The following is a 19250-nucleotide window of genomic DNA, read 5'->3' on the forward strand; positions in this document are numbered from 1 at the left end:
TAAATATGCTCTCTCTAATTCTCTCGTTCTCTCTTTCTTTCGCTCGGAGGACCTGAGCCCTAGGACCATGCCTCAGGACTACCTGGCATGATGACTCCTTGCTGTCCCCAGTCCACCTGGCCGTGCTGCTGCTCCAGTTTCAACTGTTCTGCCTGCGGCTATGGAACCCTGACCTGTTCACCGGACGTGCTTGTTGCACCCTCGACAACTACTATGATTATTATTATTTGACCATGCTGGTCATTTATGAACATTTTAACATCTTGACCATGTTCTGTTATAATATCCACCCGGCACAGCCAGAAGAGGACTGGCCACCCCTCATAGCCTAGTTCCTCTCTAGGTTTCTTCCTAGGTTTTTGGCCTTTCTAGGGAGTTTTTCCTAGGGAGTTTTTCCTAGCCACTGTTCTTCTTTCACATGCATTGCTTGCTGTTTGGGGTTTTAGGCTGGGTTTCTGTACAGCACTTTGAGATATCAGCTGATGTACGAAGGGCTATATAAATAAATTTGATTTGATAAATACATTTGATTTAGGGGTAGGGGGGATTTGAATATAGATTTAGGGGTGGGGGGATTTGAATATAGATTTAGGGGTAGGGGGGGATTTTAATATAGATTTAGGGGTGGGGGGATTTTAATATAGATTTAGGGGTAGGGGGGATTTTAATATAGATTTAGGGGTGGGGGGGATTTTAATATAGATTTAGGGGTGGGGGGGATTTTAATATAGATTTAGGGGTAGGGGGGATTTTAATATAGATTTAGGGGTGGGAGGGGATAGCAGTGCAGGCGCAATCACCAGGCTAATGGCTTCCATGGTCTGGTTGATGGAGGCCTGCACACCACTCCTACAATGGCTGGTTCCACTTGGTGCAACTCCCGGGGGGTTGATGGAGGTCTGCACACTACTCCTACAATGGCTGGTTCCACTTGGTGCAACTCCCGGGGGGTTGATGGAGGCCTGACTATATTTTTCTGTCCAGGTCCTTGGGTCAGTTGTCACGGCAGCTGTTGCCTGTGTTCTTTTCAGATCCCGACGGGCTGCTCCTGCAGGTGAGGTCACCAGTCTGCCTCTTCGGTAGGGGGTACTGGAAATTAGATCGGGATGTGCTGGATGAGCTTTCATTGAAGCCTTTACTGGTTTGTTTCGGGGGATTGAAGGCCTCCGGTCCATGTGTGAGGGGGTGTTAGAGTGGTGGGATTTAGTTAAGGTAAGGTATGGACAACAAGCTCAAGGACCTGAATTGGTTGAGCCTCCACAAGTGCTTGCCGGTACGTTCCATCATGTACCGGCATAGCTTGGCGCGATCCCCCACCTGTCCAAGACCATCTTGTGGTGGGGAGGAGACAGTGCACCTTTTGGGACTGTGCCTTTGCCGGAGTCGTATGGGCACAGCTGTTGTTAGGTAGGGTGAAAGGGAATTTTGTTTTAACTTGGGCTAGGGTAGAGAGAGGTGTAGGGAGAGCGAGGGGGACAGTCAGGGACAGGTTTCTGCTCTGGCTTCTCATAAGCCTCTTTAAACAGGGGCTGTGGGAAGCCAGGCTGGACATGGTAAAGACAGGGAGAGATTGGGGGATGGAGGGGAAAGTGAGGAGGGTGGAAGGAAATTTGAGGGGGAGGATGAAGAGGAAGTGGGGGCAGCATGCTGCCCGGCAGAGGTGGAAGGGAGGTTTAGGGCTGGGGTTAATTTAGATGATTTAAGGGGATAGAATAGTGACTTGGAGATAGGGGAAGGTAGGGTTTTAGAGATGTAGTTTGTAGGCATGAAGGGGAGGGAAGATGCTCCTCTGAGTTTTTTGTTATTGTGTTTTTATTTCGTTTTGAATTTAAAAATGCCTATATTTGAGTTTGTTTGGAATATTAATGGTTTTGTTTTGTATGAATGGCATTGTACGTAATAAAAACGTTTATATACAAACAAAATATAAAAAAATCTTCCACTATGTCAATATAGTGCATGATATGTAAGTTTAGTATCACTTTTCAACCAACCCAGTGCATTTGTTGAAAATTAAACATTTTGAAATCAACAATATGTCAAAGGATTCAACTACTGAAAACTGAAACAAACAAATGGCTCAAACAGATCAATCCCACTGGACATTGGGTTTGATTCAGACCCTGCCAGCATGGCCAGAGATGTAACTTATAACCACTGAACCAACACAGACCTTTCATGCATGACATTTTACATTTACATTTTAGTCATTTAGCAGACGCTCTTATCCAGAGCGACTTACAGTAGTGAATGCATACATTTCATTAAAAAAAAAATATTCTTCCGTACTGGTGCCCCCGTGGGAAACGAACCCACAACCCTGGCGTTACAAACACCATGCTCTACCAACTGAGCCACACATGACAAAAAGCACGTAGGTATTAGATTTACTGCTATGGTCTAGTATGTCACCGCCTCAGACACCATTCACAATGCTGGCTGAGGTACGAGTAAAACATGACATATTATTTCCTAACCATTCACAATGCTGGCTGAGGTACGAGTAAAACATGACATATTATTTCCTAACCATTCACAATGCTGGCTGAGGTACAAGTAAAACATGACATATTATTTTCTAATTGTAAAAAAAATCCCCCCTTTTAATCAACTAGTCTCTCACAGTTTAACCAGAATAACATGAGTTGTGACCTTCAGACTGTTAGACTGTTAGTCCTTAATCAACTAGTCTCTCACTGAGACAGCTTTGATGGCCCAATAAAAAACAATACGTTTCTGCCAGCCAATGTGATAATTCCAGTGCAGTACATGTGTAGAGGGATAATTCCACTACAGTACATGTGTAAATGGTTTAGAGGGATAATTCCAGTACAGTACATGTGTAAATGGTTTAGAGGGATAATTCCAGTACAGTACATGTGTAAAGGGATAATTCCAGTGCAGTACATGTGTAAAGGGTGTTGAGGGATAATTCCAGTGCAATACATGTGTAAAGGGATAATTCCAGTACAGTACATGTGTAGAGGGATAATTCCAGTACAGTACATGTGTAGAGGGATAATTCCAGTACAGTACATGTGTAAAAGGATAATTCCAGTGCAGTACATGTGTAAAGGGTGTTGAGGGATAATTCCAGTGCAGTACATGTGTAGAGGGATAATTCCAGTGCAGTACATGTGTAAATGGTGTTGAGGGATAATTCCAGTGCAGTACATGTGTAAAAGGTGTTGAGGGATAATTCCAGTGCAGTACATGTGTAAAGGGTGTAGAGGGATAATTCCAGTGCAGTACATGTGTAAAGGGTGTTAAGGGATAATTCCAGTGCAGTACATGTGTAAAGGGTGTTGAGGGATAATTCCAGTGCAGTACATGTGTAAAGGGTGTAGAGGGATAATTCCAGTGTACCGGTTATTGACTGGAGACTTAAAATGCTGAAAACAGGTCCCTAGTGGAATGACAACAACATGGCTGCTGGTTAAAGAAGAGATGGAGAGAGAGAGAGAGAACCATATACATTGCACATGGACCGTATGTCACGTTCTGACCAGTATAGGGGTTATTTGTGATTGTAGTTTGGTCAGGACGTGGCAGAGGGTATTTGTTTTATGTGGTTGGGGTGGTGGTTTGTTTAGAAGGGTGTTTGATTTATTATTTCCGGGTTTTGGGTTATGTTCTATGCTTTTGGATTTCTATGTTCTTTCTAGTTTAGTATTTTCTATGTTAGGTAATTGGGTGTTGGACTCTCAATTGGAGGCAGGTGTTTGTAGTTGCCTTTGATTGAGAGTCCTATAATTAGGAATGTGTTTTGTTTGTTAATTGTGGGTAGTTGTTTTTGCATTGCGTTGGTGTAGCCTGCGAAACTGTTTCCTGTCGCCGGTTCTTTGTTTATTGTTTTTCACATTTAATAAATTATAATGTTGAGCACGCAACCCGCTGCGCCTTGGTCCTCTCTTCACGAAGACAGCCGTTACACTGTAAGAAGTCTTGAAAGTATTGAAATGCCTCGCAGGGGATGTGTTAATTCATAACCCATAATTTATACCTGTTAATTCATAACCCATAATTTATACCTGTTAATTCATAACCCATAATTTATACCTGTTAGTTCATAACCCATCATTTATACCTGTTAGTTCAAAACCCATCATTTATACCTGTTAGTTCAGGGGCGGTTCAGGCAGGCTGGCACGCTCCCTCACCTTACTTGGCAGGAACTAATGAAGATCCATTATAAACCCCAGGAAGAGTAGCTGCTGCCTTGGCAGGAACTAATGGGGATCCATAATAAATACAAATACTTTATCAATATATTTGTGTCTCTTTACTCTTGGATTCTAAAATGCTAATTAACATCAAAGTAGACGACATGCAAGACTACAAATCCCTGCAAGCTCCTGCATGTCATCTCTAGCCAACACCTTTCACAGAACAGTTCACTGAATTGTCCATTGAAATACATTTTGACAATTTAATCATTGATACATTAAGGCCTGATTGGTGGAGTGCTGCAGAGATGGTTGTCCTTCTGGAAGGTTCTCCCATCTCCACAGAGGAACTCTGGAACTCTGTCAGAGTGAACATCGGGTTCCTGTTCACCTCCCTGACCAAGGCCCTTCTCCCCCGATTTCTCAGTTTAGCCAGGCGGCCAGCTCTAGGATGAGTCTTGGTGGTTTCAAATCATGTCTAATCAATTGAATTTACCACAAGTGGACTCCAATCAAGTTGAAGAAACATCTCAAGGATCATCAATGGAATCAGGATGCATCTGAGCTCAGTTTCAAGTCTCATAGCAAAGGGTCTGAATACTTAAGTAAATACATTTGCAAAAAAGTCAAAAACCTGTTTTTGGTTTGTCATTATTGGTTATTGTGTGTAGATTGATGAGGGGGAGAAATTATTGAATTTTAGAATAAGGCTATAATGTAACAAAATGTGGAAAAAGTGAAGGGGTCTGAATTCTTAACTAATGCACTGTATACCACTGGCAGAGTTTACTTCCTCTGGCAGAATTTTCTACCGCTGGCAGAGTTTTCTACCATTGGCACAGTACACAGTCACGTGATACGTGGTACAGAAAAGTCCAATCTTAGGAGAGTACATGGGAGGCACTATACTGTGTATCTGCAGGTGTCTATCTGGTCAAAACCACTGATACAGGTGCCCCTCCACCCTCTGGTTGGATGGATCATGTCTACAGAGAAACCTAGATTCAAATACGTAGATTTGTGTGTATTGGGTATATGTTGCGAAATTGTTAGATTTTACTTGTTAGATTTTACTGCACTGTCGGAGCTAGAAATACAAGCATTTCGATACACCCGCAATAACATCTGCTAAACACGTGTTTGGGACCAATAAAATGTGATTTGATTTTGATTTGAAATAAACGTCCTATTTATCAAAGGTGCTTTTGGTTGGGGTCCAAATGACTCCAAAGGATTTGAATTTGTTAAAAGTCCATATTGATACAGAAACACTAAACCAGGATTTAGATTAATTAAGAACAAGTTGATTTACAAAGTCATGAAAAACTGGAAGATTTGAATAAACCACATTTTGGCTATGATAAAGATATGCCTCTGGGGTCAAAATGATCCATGTCAGAAGTATGGTTCAATGCAAATATGTAGTGGGTGTAAAGTTTGTTTTAAATTCTAACTCATTAAACATGAATCAATCAACACATGCTTCTCTTTGAACAGCTTAATATAATATTAAACTTTTCTGAAATAAATGAAAAATAAACGTTTGGTTCCTCAACTGCGTTGCCCTCCAGTCAGCAGATGGCGATGTGCGTCTTTTAGGTTCAGGCGATGCTGCCAGTGTGACGTATAATCTAGTGGACGGACGCTCCTTCAACAACAACAGCTAGTCAGACACCTCGGTCGCTTTCTAGCAAACATAGCTACAACATTCACGCTCTTTACACTGGTTTGGTGTATATTAGTCGCTGTGTATTAAACACACTTCTGTTAAATGTACTTGTTGGCCCATTTAATTATATATTTACGTTGTTTGTCAGCTAGCTGGTTTGCTAAGTTAGCTTAGAACTAGGCTAGTCGCTAATGCTAGCTAGCTAACATCTCCGACCATGAGTTCACTAAGCTACTCTCCTCCTACAGTAAAACAAGAAGTAGAGGGTGAAGCTGTTACAGTGAAAGAAGAAGAGAAAGACGTTTCAGTGAAAGAAGAGGAAGACGCGTTCAGAGTGAAAGAGGAGGAGGATGTTACTGTGAAAGAAGAAGAGGAAGAGGAGGATGCAGTTTATGGAGTGAAAGAGGAGGAGGGGGAGATGACTGTCACATTGGAGGAAGAAGAGGAGGTTGGAGATCTGTTTAACACCAGTAAGTACCGTCTCTGCAGTCGTTGAACCAATATGCAGTAAAGGGGTTCTACACTTTAATGTTGTTCTGTAGGAATGGCTGAAGCTACACTGTAACGTGTAGAACATCAAGAGTGGACCATCAACAAAACGTTAACAATTGATCAAATGCATCCAATGACAATGCCTGAAATACTGTAGTCCTCAATATCTCCTATTCGATTAGCCCAAGATGTTCTCTTAAAGGGACAATCAGCAGTTGTTACATCCATTTTTGGGACTTATACATTAATGATATGTACCCATCTGTTTCTTGAAGAAATCCTTTATAAATGCCTCATGAGCTTAGTTCAACTGTCGTACCCCATCAGAACCCAAAATATAAGCTTTTTTTACTCCAATGTTTGTCAGTAAATATAAACAAACACTGTATATCCTCAAAACATGGTTAAAACTATAATGTTGATATCTGTCACGTCCTGACCCTGGTAAGAGGTCATTTTTCCTTTATGGTCAGGGCGTGACAGGTGGTTGTTTTGGGTGGTTTGGGGTTTTCTGTTTCTATGTGGGGTTTTTCTAGATTTCTATTTCTATGTTTTGGCCGGGTATAGTTTCCAATCAGAGGCAGCTGTCTATCATATTGTCTCTGATTAGAAGCCATACTTAGGCAGCCTGTTTTTCAGGTAGTTGTTTTCCGTTTTGTATAGTGTCCTGACGGAACTGTTTGGCTGTCGTTTTTTTATAAAAATTAAAAATTTGGCATGGGTCCCCAGATCCTCAAAAGGTAATACAGCTGCACCATCGAGAGCATCCTGACCGGTTGCATCACCGCCTGTTATGGCAACTGCTCAGCATCTGACCGTAAGGCGCTACAGAGGGTAGTGTGTACGGCCCAGTAGAGAGGAGAGCCCATACAATTGTCAGAGACTCCAGTCACCCAAGTTTTAAACTGTTTTCTCTGCTACCGCATGGCAAGCGGTACCGGAGAGCTAAGTCTAGAACCAAAAGCCTTCTCAACAGCTTCTACCCCCAAGCCATAAGACTGCTGAACAATTCATAAAAATGCCACCAGACAATTTACATTGGTGTCTTGACGGATTTGTAATTTGACCCCACCCCCTCCCTTTTGTGCACTGCTGCTACTCGCTGGTTGTTTGTTACCTATGCATAGTCACTACACCCCAACCTTCATGTACAGATTACCTCAACTAGCCTGTACCCCCACACACTGACTCGGTACCGGTACTGGTGCCCCCTGTATAAAGCCTCGTTATTGTTATTCTCATTGTGTTACTTTTTATTATTACTTTTTATTTTAGTCTACTTGGTAAATATTTTCTTCTTCTTGAACTGCACTGTTGTTTAAGGGCTTGTAAGTAAAGCATTTCACGGTAAAGTCTAAGTTGGTGTCTTGACGGATTTGTAAAAAATGGTTGTAATAAAACACTATATATATATATATATATATATTTTTTTTAAATGTTGCTGACACCCCTCCCCAGAGGTGTCTCATTATTGGGATTCATTGCTGATTCCTACCTGTAGCTCACTATGAGGTGTCTAGTGATACAGGTTAAGGGCCCTGTTGGAGATTGGTGGTTGGTAGCGGAGTGGAGGGAACAAGCAGGGTTGGACACGGCCATGTTATTATCCCACACACAGTCTCTGTGGTTCATATGAACCCCATTCCTGGGAATTAGATTTGATTACAAATCGCCCCTGTCTGTTACCACAGAAGGGTTCCGTCTGTCCCATTCCCAGCTAGGTTACGAGGCGCTTTGTCGCCAGTACCTATGACTGGTTGATAGGGGAAACCTCCATGCTTATTATAGAAAATGTAATTAGGGGAAACTATTTAGTAAACTGAAATAAAACAACAAACCTGTTTGAAAAATGAAAACTATTCCAAAACTATCTTTGACTCCAAAACTAAAATAGCTAAAATAATAACCAGCATGAATTATGTTCAGTTTGAATAATTTGTATCTTAACTTTGGGCAAAAATAGAATTGGGTTTTAAATATTTTTGTGGTTTTAAAGCTTCTGAATCTGGTGGCTGGTAAATGCTGCCATGGGATGGCAATGTTTCAAATAGACCTAGCTTGTGTGTCATTATCACAAGCTATCACCAGAAATACTTCAAGAAATTAGGATATTGGAAACTCCTTTCAATTCGTATTAACATCTTAAAGACAAGAACATTGGCATTAATTACCCTCTGTGAACAAGAAGCACAACATTACAAATATTTTCAGAGACGTGAGATAATTAACTTGTTCTCTATAATATCGTATAGCTTTGCAATCGTAACAAGCAGACCAGAGAATCTTGTTTCTCATGGTCTTAGAGTCCTTAAGGTGCCTTTTGTCAAACTCCAAGCAGGCTGTCATGTTCCTTTTACTGAGGAGTGGTTTCCATCTGGCCATTCTACCATAAAGGTCTGATTGGTGGAGTGCTGCAGAGATGTTTGTCCTTCTGGAAGGTTCTCCTATCTCCACAGAGGAACTTTGGAGCTCTGTCAGAGTGACCATCAGGTTTTTGGTCACCTCCCTGACCAAGGCCCTTTTCCCCCATTCGCTCAGTTTGGCCGGGTGACCAGTTCTAGGAAGAGTATTCCATTTAAAAATGATGGAGGTCACTGTGTTCTTGGGGACCTTCAATGCTACAGACTTTTTTTGGTACCCTTCCCCAGATCTTTGCCTCGACACAATCTTGTCTTGGAGCTCTATGGACAGTTCCTTCGACCTCATGGCTTGGTTTTTGCTCTGAAACGCACTGTCAACTGTGGGACCATATATAGACAGGTGTGTGTGTGTGCCTTCCAAATCATGTCCAATCAATTGAATTTACCACAGGTGGACTCCGAACAAGTTGTAGATACATCTCAAGGATGATTAATGGAAACAGGATTTACCTGAAAGCAATTTCGAGTCTCATAGCAAAGGGTCTGAATACCTAAGTAAATAAGTATTTTAGTTTTTTTTACCTGATTTCACTTTTTCATTATTGTGTGTAGATTAATGAGGATTCTATTGTGTGTTGATTAATGAGGATTATATTGTGTGTAGATTAATGAGGATTCTATTGTATGTAGATTAATGAGGATTCTATTGTGTGTTGATTAATGAGGATTCTATTGTGTGTTGATTAATGAGGATTCTATTGTGTGTTGATTAATGAGGATTCTATTGTGTGTTGATTAATGAGGATTCTATTGTGTTGATTAATTTGGATTCTATTGTGTGTTGATTAATGGTTGGTTTCTCAAATGATTGCTCCTTTGCACCCCAGTATCTGAACTTGCACATTCATCTTCTGCACATCCTACCATTCCAGTGTTTAATTGCTATATTGTAATTACTTTGCCACCATGGCCTATTTATTGCTTTACCTCCCTTATCCTACCTCATTTGCACATGCTATATATAGATTTTTTTACTGCATTATTGATTGTATGTTTGTTTGTTCCATGTGTAACTCTGTGTTGTTGTTTGTGTCGAAGTGCTTTGCTTTATCTTGGTCAGGTCGCAGTTGCAAATGAGAACTTGTTCTCAACTAGCCTACCTGGTTAAATAAAGGTTAAATAAAAATTTTAAAAAACAGTTGACCGACTAAAAAGAGACTTTAAGACTATAATTACTGTTCCCTGAAGGAGGGAAACGAGGTACAACACCTGTTTGGCCCTGCCCTTTCCTGGGTCGGTGAATAGCTGTATTAAATTAACGGAATGAATCTCACCCTCACGCTCATCACCTGTTGAAGGCGGGGCGCGTATTTAATAGTATGTTGTACCTAGTTTCCCTCCTTCAGGGAACAGTAGTTATAGTCATAACGTGTGGATTTAATAGTATGTTGTACCTTGTTTCCCGCCTTCAGAGAACAGTAGTTATAGTCATAATGTTAAGCTTGTCATATGATGAACTTCAGCTTAACCTGTCTGGGCTAGGGGGCAGTATTGAGAATTTTGGAAAAAATATGTTCCCATTTTTAACTGCCTCCTACACCAACTCAGAAGCTAGAATATGCATATTATTGTTCAGGTTTGGATAGAAAACACTCTGAATTTTCTAAAACTGTTTGAATGGTGTCTGTGAGTATAACAGAACTCCTATGGCAGGCAAAAACCTGACAAGGTTTCAAGCAGGAAGTACCCTGTCTGACAAGGAGTCGTGCATCTTTTTATTGAAAAGTAAGGATCTTAGCTGTAACGTGACAATTCCCAGGGCTCCGATAGGCTCTCAGAGCCCGGGAAATAACTGAAGGTTTACGAGGGAGCCTCAGGCTGAAACACATTATCACCTTTTGTAAGTGGCTGCTCCGAGGACCTTTGAATGAGGCGCGTGCACGAGTCGCTTCTGAGGAGAAATTTTATTCGGCTGTTTAGGCTCAATGCATACTCCCGGTCGGAATATTATCACTTATCTACGAGTTAAATGGCATAAAAATTGGTTTTAAACAGCGGTTGACATGCTTCGAAGTACGGTAATGGAATATTTAGACATTTTTGACACGCCAATGCGCCATACGCGGGACCGTGAAGAAGCATTCTGATAGTGTCTAGAACTCACGAACAAAACGTCGCTGTTTGGATATAACGATGGATTATTTGGGACCAAACCAACATTTGTTATTGAAGTAGAAGTCCTGGCAGTGTATTCTGATGAAGAACAAGCAAGGTAAGAACATTTTTCTTATAGGAAATGTGATTTTGGTGGAGGCTGACCTGGGTGGGTATCTAAATAGCTAGCCCTGTAATGCCGGGCTATGTACTTAGATTATTGCAAAATGTGCTTCATCCGAAAAGCTATTTTAAAATCGGACATATCGAGTGCATAGAGGAGTAATGTATCTATAATTCTTAAAATAATTGTTATGCTTTTTGTGAACGTTTATCGTGAGTAATTTAGCAAACTCTTAGTAAATTCCCCGGAAGTTTGCGGGGGTTATGCTTTTTCTGAACGTCACATGCTAATGCAAAAAGCTGTTTTTTGATATAAATATGAACATGATTAAACAGACATGCATGTATTGTATAACACAATGTCCTAGGTGTGTCATCTGATGAAGATCATCAAAGGTTAGTGCTGCATTTAGCTGTGGTTTGGGTTTATGTGACATGATATGCTAGCTTGAAAAATGGGTGTCTGATTTTTTCTGGCTGGGCACTCTGCTGACATAATCTAATGTTTTGCTTTCGTTGTAAAGCCTTTTTGAAATCGGACAGTGGGGTTAGATTAACGAGATTCTTGTCTTTAAATAGCTGTAAAATAGTCATATGTTTGAGAAATTGAAGTAATAGTATTTCTAACGATTCAAAAATCGCGCCACTGGAATTTCAGTAGCTGTTACGTAGGTGGGACGAGTTCGTCCCACATACCCCAGAGAGGTTAAATACTGGATCTTGCTGTCAGACAGTTTTTTTGTTTTTTGAAATTAAGTGGCTTTTTATGTTACTCTGGGAAAACAGTTTTCGTGGGCACAGAAATCCAAAATCATTTCAGTTTGCTAAATCCAATGGTTCTAACCTAGAGTCACCTTAACCTCTGGAGGTGGGACGCTATCGTCCCACCCACGGTTCACACTATTCAACGGCCAGTGAAAAATCAGAGCGCCAAATTCAAAACCACAAAATGTCATAATTCAAAGTTCTCAAACATAGGACTATTTTACACCATTTTATAGATACACTTCTCCTGAATCGAACCACTTTGTCCGATTTCAAAAAGGCTTTACAGCGAAAGCAAACATTAGATTATGTTAGGAGAGTACATAGACACAAATAACCACACAGCCATTTTCCAAGCAACTAGATGCATCACAAATACCCAAAACACAGCTAAATGAAGCACTAACCTTTGACAATCTTCATCAGATGACACTCCTAGGACATCATGTTACACAATATATGCATTTTTTGTTCGATCAAGTTCATATTTATATCCATAAACCCCATTTTACATTGGCGCGCGACGTTCAGAAAATATTTTGCTTCCAATACTGCCGGTGAATCAGCACAACAATTTACAAAAATACTCGTCATAAACGTTGATAAAATATTAAACTGTCATTCAAAGAATTATAGATGAACATCTCCTTTATGCTAACGCTGTGACAGATTTCAAATAAGCTTCAAGAGGAAAGCACACTGCAATAATCTGAGTACTGCGCTCAGAAAAATACACTAGGCAATACAGATACCCGCCATTTTGGAGTCATCTAAAATATTAAATAGCATTAGAAATATTCACTTACCTTTGATCTTCATCAGAAGGCACTTCCAGGAATCCCAGGTCCACAATAAATGTTGCTTTGTTCGATAAAGTCCATCATTTATGTTCAAATAGCTCCTTGTTGTTAGCGCATTCAGTTAGCTACTCCAAGTGTAGGATGCGCGCTGAAAATGTCACGACGAAAAGTAAAAAAGTTCTATTTACGTTCGTTCAAACGTTGTATAGCATCAATCTTTAGGGCCTTTATAACGTGAAACTTCTGTAATATTCCAACCGGACGATTCCATTGTCTTGAAAAACGTTTTGGAGCACAGCTACCTCTCACGTGAATGCGCGCCAATGAACTGATGTCCTTCCCTGGGTCACCAACTTCCCCACCTTCTTGTTTGCTCTCTGTTCATCATAGACGCCTCAAACAACTTTCCAAAGACTGTTGACATCTAGTGGAAGCCTTAGGAAGTGCAAAATGAACCCTAAGTCACTGTGTGTTCGATTGGCAATGACTTGAAAGGACTACAAGCACCAGAATTCTCACTTCCTGGTTAGATTTTTCTCAGGTTTTTGCCTGCCATATGAGTTATGTTATACTCACAGACATCATTCAAACAGTTTTAGAAACTTCAGAGTGTTTTCTATCCAAATCTACTAATAATATGCATATTCTAGTTCCTGGGCCCGAGTAGTAGGCCGTTTAATTTGGGTACGTTTTTCATCCGGCCGTGAAAATACTGCCCCCTACCCTAGAGGTTAACTTTATTGACAACACCCAAATGGGTACTGTCATTAATGTGGTTCTTCAATAATTACACATAATTCTTAATACTGTAGCTGTTTAGCTAGTCACATGTTCAACTATCATCAGCTGATCCAGGAACTGAATGCCAGTCAAATGACAAACATCACGACATAGATATATTTGTTGTTAGGTGAAGTTAGGGGTCCTACAGTAGGTCTATGTTGTTGTTAGGTGAAGTTATGGGCCAATTTGGCAAACACTCATTGTAAGGCTGATGGAAAAGCCAGAGAGCATTTTACTTGTTGAAGTATAAAGCAGTTGATTTGCAATGATGACACAAACATTATATTAAGCAGGACATTCAAACAAGCCTTACAATTATAATCCAAAGTAGTGTGAAATGCACTCATTAGCAACCTGGAAATGGAGGTTACTCCCCTGAGTTTTACCCCATTCACATTCAGAATACATTGTAAGAAACTAAAATCTTTGCTCACCATTTTTGCTCCTGGCAGATATACTACATCCATAACTAGTGGTTCCCTCATTACCAGATATAGTACATCCATAACTAGTGGTTTCCTCATTACCAGATATACTACATCCATAACTAGTGGTTTCCTCATTACCAGATATACTACATCCATAACTAGTGGTTTCCTCATTACCAGATATACTACATCCGTAACTAGTGGTTTCCTCATTACCAGACATACTACATCCATAACTAGTGGTTTCCTCATTACCAGATATACTACATCCATAACTAGTGGTTTCCTCATTACCAGATATACTACATTTTACATTTACATTTTAGTCATTTAGCAGACACTCTTATCCAGAGCGACTTACAGTAGTGAATGCATACATTTCATTTCATGCATTTTTTTGGTACTGGCCCCCCGTGGGAATCGAACCCACAACCCTGGCGTTGCACACACCATGCTGGTGTTGCAAACACCATGCTCTACCAACTGAGCAGATATACTACATCCATATCTAGTGGTTTCCTCATTACCAGATATACTACATCCATAACTAGTGGTTTCCTCATTACCAGATATACTACATCCATAACTATCGGTTTCCTCATTAGCAGGGAGGAGTTTCTACAACCAGATTGTGTGGGCATCGCCCTCGTGCCGCAATTTTATTAAACACAGAAAAGGGCCTATATTGGAGACCAAAAGTTGTCTGGCACACTGTTTAGTGTTTCAACAACATGAATATCTTATTTCTAGCCTACAATCATCAATGTTACTACTAATGTGAAAACAATACAAAATATGTCTATTGTTGACTATTAACTATATCACTTGACTAAATAAAAACAATTGTCAAATAATTTAACAGACGTCAATTGTTGTACAACTAAATGGGTATGCTCAGGGCATCACCTTTTACTGTGGATTTCTGTTGTTGTGGGCCTTTAACCATCTGTCTGACTTTGTTGTTCACACAGGAGAGAGACGGGACTTTCTTGGATCCTCTGGGGAGCCTCATGATGCTGACGAGGCAGAGAAGAGTATCTCCACATTAGAACACCTCAAGAAACACCAGCAGAGACCCACAGGGAAGAGAACTCACTGCTGCTCTGACTGTGGGAAGAGTTACTCAAGATCAGATTCACTACAACTACACCAGAGAATTCACACAGGTGATAAATCTCACTGCTGCTCTGACTGTGGGAAACGTTGCAAATCTTCATCAGAACTTAAAATACACCTGAGAATTCACACAGGAGAGAAACCATACTACTGCTCTGACTGTGGGAAACGTTTCTCAAGATCAGACTCACTAAAACTACACCAGAGAATTCACACAGGTGATAAATCTCACTGCTGCTCTGACTGTGGGAAATGCTGCAAATCTTCATCAGAACTTAAAATACACCTGAGAAATCACACGGGAGAGAAACCTTACTGTTGCTCTGACTGTGGGAAGAGTTTCTCAAGATCAGATTCACTAAAAGTTCACCTGAGAATACACACTGGAGGGAAATCTCACTGCTGCTCTGAATGTGGGAAGAGATTCAACTCTTCAGTAGACCTTAAAATGCATCAAAGAATTCACACAGGAGAGAAACCTTTTGGCTGTGATCACTGTGGAAATAGTTTTACTCAGCAAAGCAACCTGAAATCACACCAGAGAATACACACTGGAGAGAAACCTTATGGTTGTGATCAATGTGGAAAGAGTTTTTCTCAGCAAAGCAACCTGAAATCACACCAGAGAATACACACCGGGGAGAAACCCTATGGCTGTGATCAATGTGGGAAGAGTTTTACTTTGTCAAGCTGCCTGATAGTGCACCAGAGAACACACACTGGAGAGAAACCTTTTAGCTGTGATCAATGTGGGAAGTGTTTTGTTACATCTGGCAATCTGACTGTACACCAGAGAACACATACAGGAGAGAAATCTTATAGCTGTAATCAATGTGGGAAGAGTTTTACTCAGTCAAGCAGCCTGATAGTACATGAGAGAACACACACACAGTAGAGAAGCTTCACCATTGTTCAGATTGTGGGAAAAGCTTTTCAACATCACAGACTTTGAAGCTGCACCAGAGAACACACACAGGAGAGAAATCTCTTGTGAGCTGTGATCAATGTGACAAGAGATACTCTGATAAAAGATCTCTGATCAAACATCAGAAAATACATGGTGTTGTTGCATTATGTCAATGAAATAATGTCACAATGTAGAATGTTTTAACATTGTAGTAGGAGTATTTTAATGATGTCACAATGTAGAATGTTTTAACATTGTAGAAGGAGTATTTTAATGATGTCACAATGTAGAATGTTTTAACATTGTAGAAGGAGTATTTTAATGATGTCACAATGTAGAACCCTAAACGTTTGTCCCCTGTTCTATTGATTTCAACATGATATGGATATTAGCCTCAGGGGGAAAATCCAGGCTCTGAAATGGAAGAGTTACTATTTATGAGATTTAACAAAAAGTGACTAACAAAAAAAGAGTTGTGTTACACTTACCACGTTGGTTACGCACTTGAATCAAAATGTATCTGGCTGTTTTCTACAAATTGTCCTCTAACCAGGGATGTACACATTCTTCCCAGATTCCGTGTGGTTTTTGAGCTGTTAGTTTTAACAGGACTTGCAACCTCATCTCCCTCCTCTCGCACAATTGATTTCAACATGATATCGATGAGTGATGACAAATAAGTGTTGCGTTCCTTTGTTTAGTGACCCCTAAGTTTAAATGCATCACTCCAAAATGTAGCTGACTGTCTTCGGCAGGTTGTCCTCTAACCAGTGAGGTAAAATATATCTCCCATTTCCATGTATTTTTTTAGTTGTGTTAGTTTCAACAGCACGTACAACCTGATTTCCCCCCTAATGGATATCAGTGATTTATTGCTGCTTGTGCAGTTTTATAAGGTGCTTGTTTAAAAAAAAATCCAAGTAATATGATTATTGTGGCAGATGTTTGTGTATATAGCACATTTTATGTTTACGTTTTCAATATATAACAAACTGTTTTTGCATATTGGTTATTGATTTGGACACATTAAAACTGTGTTTTGACATTGGGGCTATCCCACCTAGCAACATGTTGTTGAAAATAAGACTATGCCTGACGTCCAATATATCTTCGGTTGTAGTTGAAAGTGGAGAAGATGTCTTTTCTGGTCGTTTTGTCAATGAAATCTCATCTAGCAAAATGTAATTGAAAAGACTTTGAAAATAAGACTATGCAACCAAATATTCCATATTTACATTTCATGTGACATTAAGTAATCATAATTATTTATGTAACCAACTGACAATTTTTGGTACAATTATATTGACATTGTTGCCCTGCTTTTATAATATCAGGGTTAATTCTCAGATGTGCCAACCCAAATGTACTAGAGCATGACATTGGGGACTGGGCCCTGATCCAACAACATGCCTATCTAGTGAACCCTGAGAAGAGAGAGAAGCTCCGCAGTGAGGTGGAAAGTTACTACGGATATTGCAGGAGTTTCCTCTTGAAATCAGACATGTCCGTGTTAAGGACAACTTGGTTTCTGATTGTCTCAAGGCTGGGCAGTCAAAAAGATGTGTTTTGTGTTTAGCCAGTGGATCACAATTTATTTTGACTGCACGTATTGGAGATTAGTTTTGTTTGGGCTCGTTCCAAGGGGACAAGAGTTCTAGAAGCTAGTGAGTTTTAGGAAGACGAGAGTTCTAGAAGCTAGTGGGTTTTTGGAACACGAGAGTTCTAGAAGCTAGTGAGTTTTAGGAAGACGAGAGTTCTAGAAGCTAGTGAGTTTTAGGAAGACGAGAGTTCTAGAAGCTAGTGAGTTTTAGGAAGAGGAGAGTTCTAGAAGCTAGTGAGTTTTAGGAAGACGAGTGTTCTAGAAGCTAGTGAGTTTTAGGAAGAGGAGAGTTCTAGAATCTAGTGAGTTTTAGGAAGACGAGAGTTCTAGAAGCTAGTGAGTTTTAGGAAGACGAGAGTTCTAGAAGCTAGTGAGTTTTAGGAAGACGAGAGTTCTAGAAGCTAGTGAGTTTTAGGAAGACGAGAGTTCTAGAAGCTGTGAGGTGGAAAGTTACTACGGATATTGCAGGAGTTTCCTCTTGAAATCAGACATGTCTGTGGTGAGGACAACTTGGTTGCTGATTGTCTCAAGGGTTGGCAGTCAAAAAGTTTTGTTTTGTGGGAAAAATTGCTTATTTTCTGGGGGGGGGGTTCTATAGGAATTATATGATTGTGTATATTATTATTTAGAAATACGTGTTTTTTTCTTGTTTTTAATTGTTGACAGCCAGTAGACACCATGTTTATATTTGTGAAGGTGAAGCATTGTTGCTGATTATAATGTGAAATGGAAGTTGTTTTCTGTTGGTGGTGAGCAAACTTGTCCAACAAAAATATAGGATATATTTGTTGTCTTAAGGGGGAAGGTGTAACAGGCTTTGGTTTTTCCATTTATGTTTTGAGGTTGGACTTTAGCACGTCTAGCTCGTTAGCACGTCTAGCTCGTTAGCACGTCTAGCTCGTTAGCACGTCTAGCTCGTTAGCACTTCTAGCTCGTTAGCACGTCTAGCTCGTTAGCACGTAGGACGCACTGATTGGTGTCACCTCGTTAGTCAGTATGTGTTACACCTGTGCTGGCTTGTCCATCTCGTTAGTGGGAAGGTGTTTCACCTGAGCTGGTCCAGGTTCTATTTAAGAGTGTCTGGCCCAGTGCTCCAGTTGTCTTGATACATGTGGAGAGTCAACACCTTTAGTTGCTCCACCTTTTTGGTATGCTTCCTGTCTTTAAGTTTGGTGTGGGTTTTTCTTTTGTTTTCCTCTTCTTGGGCAGATTTAGTGGGTCTCATGGTGGGTGTCTTTTAGGTCCCAGTTGTTGTTACTAGTCAACTTTCAGTGGACACCCCCATAGTGTCTTTCAGAGACCCTCCTAAAAAACAAGTTATATTGTGGGTTGGATATAGCATCATATTGTTGATATTTTAATCAATGGCGTTTCCTTACAATGCTCATTAGTCTTTCAGTTGTTATTCTTCTGTTTTTTATCCTCTTATGTTTGTGTACTAAATATTTTTAGTATGAAAAACAGTATCAATCCCACTTTTCCAGCCTGCTGAAGGCGTGGTGGAGTGGTAAACACCACCCCCGGCTCTACCAGGGGCTTGAGGTGGTCTCCCACAGCTCTGCTTATGTCATGTTCTGTGGCCTTGCTGTTCCATTTATTGACTGCCCCTGCAACACAGAAACACATTTAGTCATATTATATAAAACACTCAAAGTAATGGATATGGAGCATCTATGGCCTCAGTTACACCTGGCATCTAAATGTGACTTCTGTCATCTGATCACACCAACCTGCATTAGGTTCAGATCTACCAGGATGGGCCTTTGACATAGGCCACCGAATATGCATCAGAATGAGTGGGGAAAAGAACATTTGACACAAATGACCTTCATAATATCAAAGAACAAATGTGTGTGCCTGAAGGGAAATTAACTTTCATAGAGCCAA

At 40.3% G+C, this 19250-nt stretch overlaps 1 protein-coding gene across 1 annotated transcript in view; it reads right to left on the minus strand.

Moving 5' to 3' along the window:
* Positions 1–993: 993 nt before the first annotated feature.
* Positions 994–19250, minus strand: part of LOC115149589 (gastrula zinc finger protein XlCGF17.1-like) — a 35537-nt gene continuing 17280 nt past the window's right edge. Inside the window, exon 6 of the mRNA XM_029692544.1 lies at positions 994–1089. Coding sequence (XP_029548404.1) covers positions 994–1089 — 96 coding nt within the window. The remainder of the gene's footprint in view (positions 1090–19250) is intronic.

This window comes from Salmo trutta, chromosome 15 (assembly GCF_901001165.1).
Source record: "Salmo trutta chromosome 15, fSalTru1.1, whole genome shotgun sequence".
Taxonomy (NCBI): Eukaryota; Metazoa; Chordata; class Actinopteri; order Salmoniformes; family Salmonidae; genus Salmo; species Salmo trutta.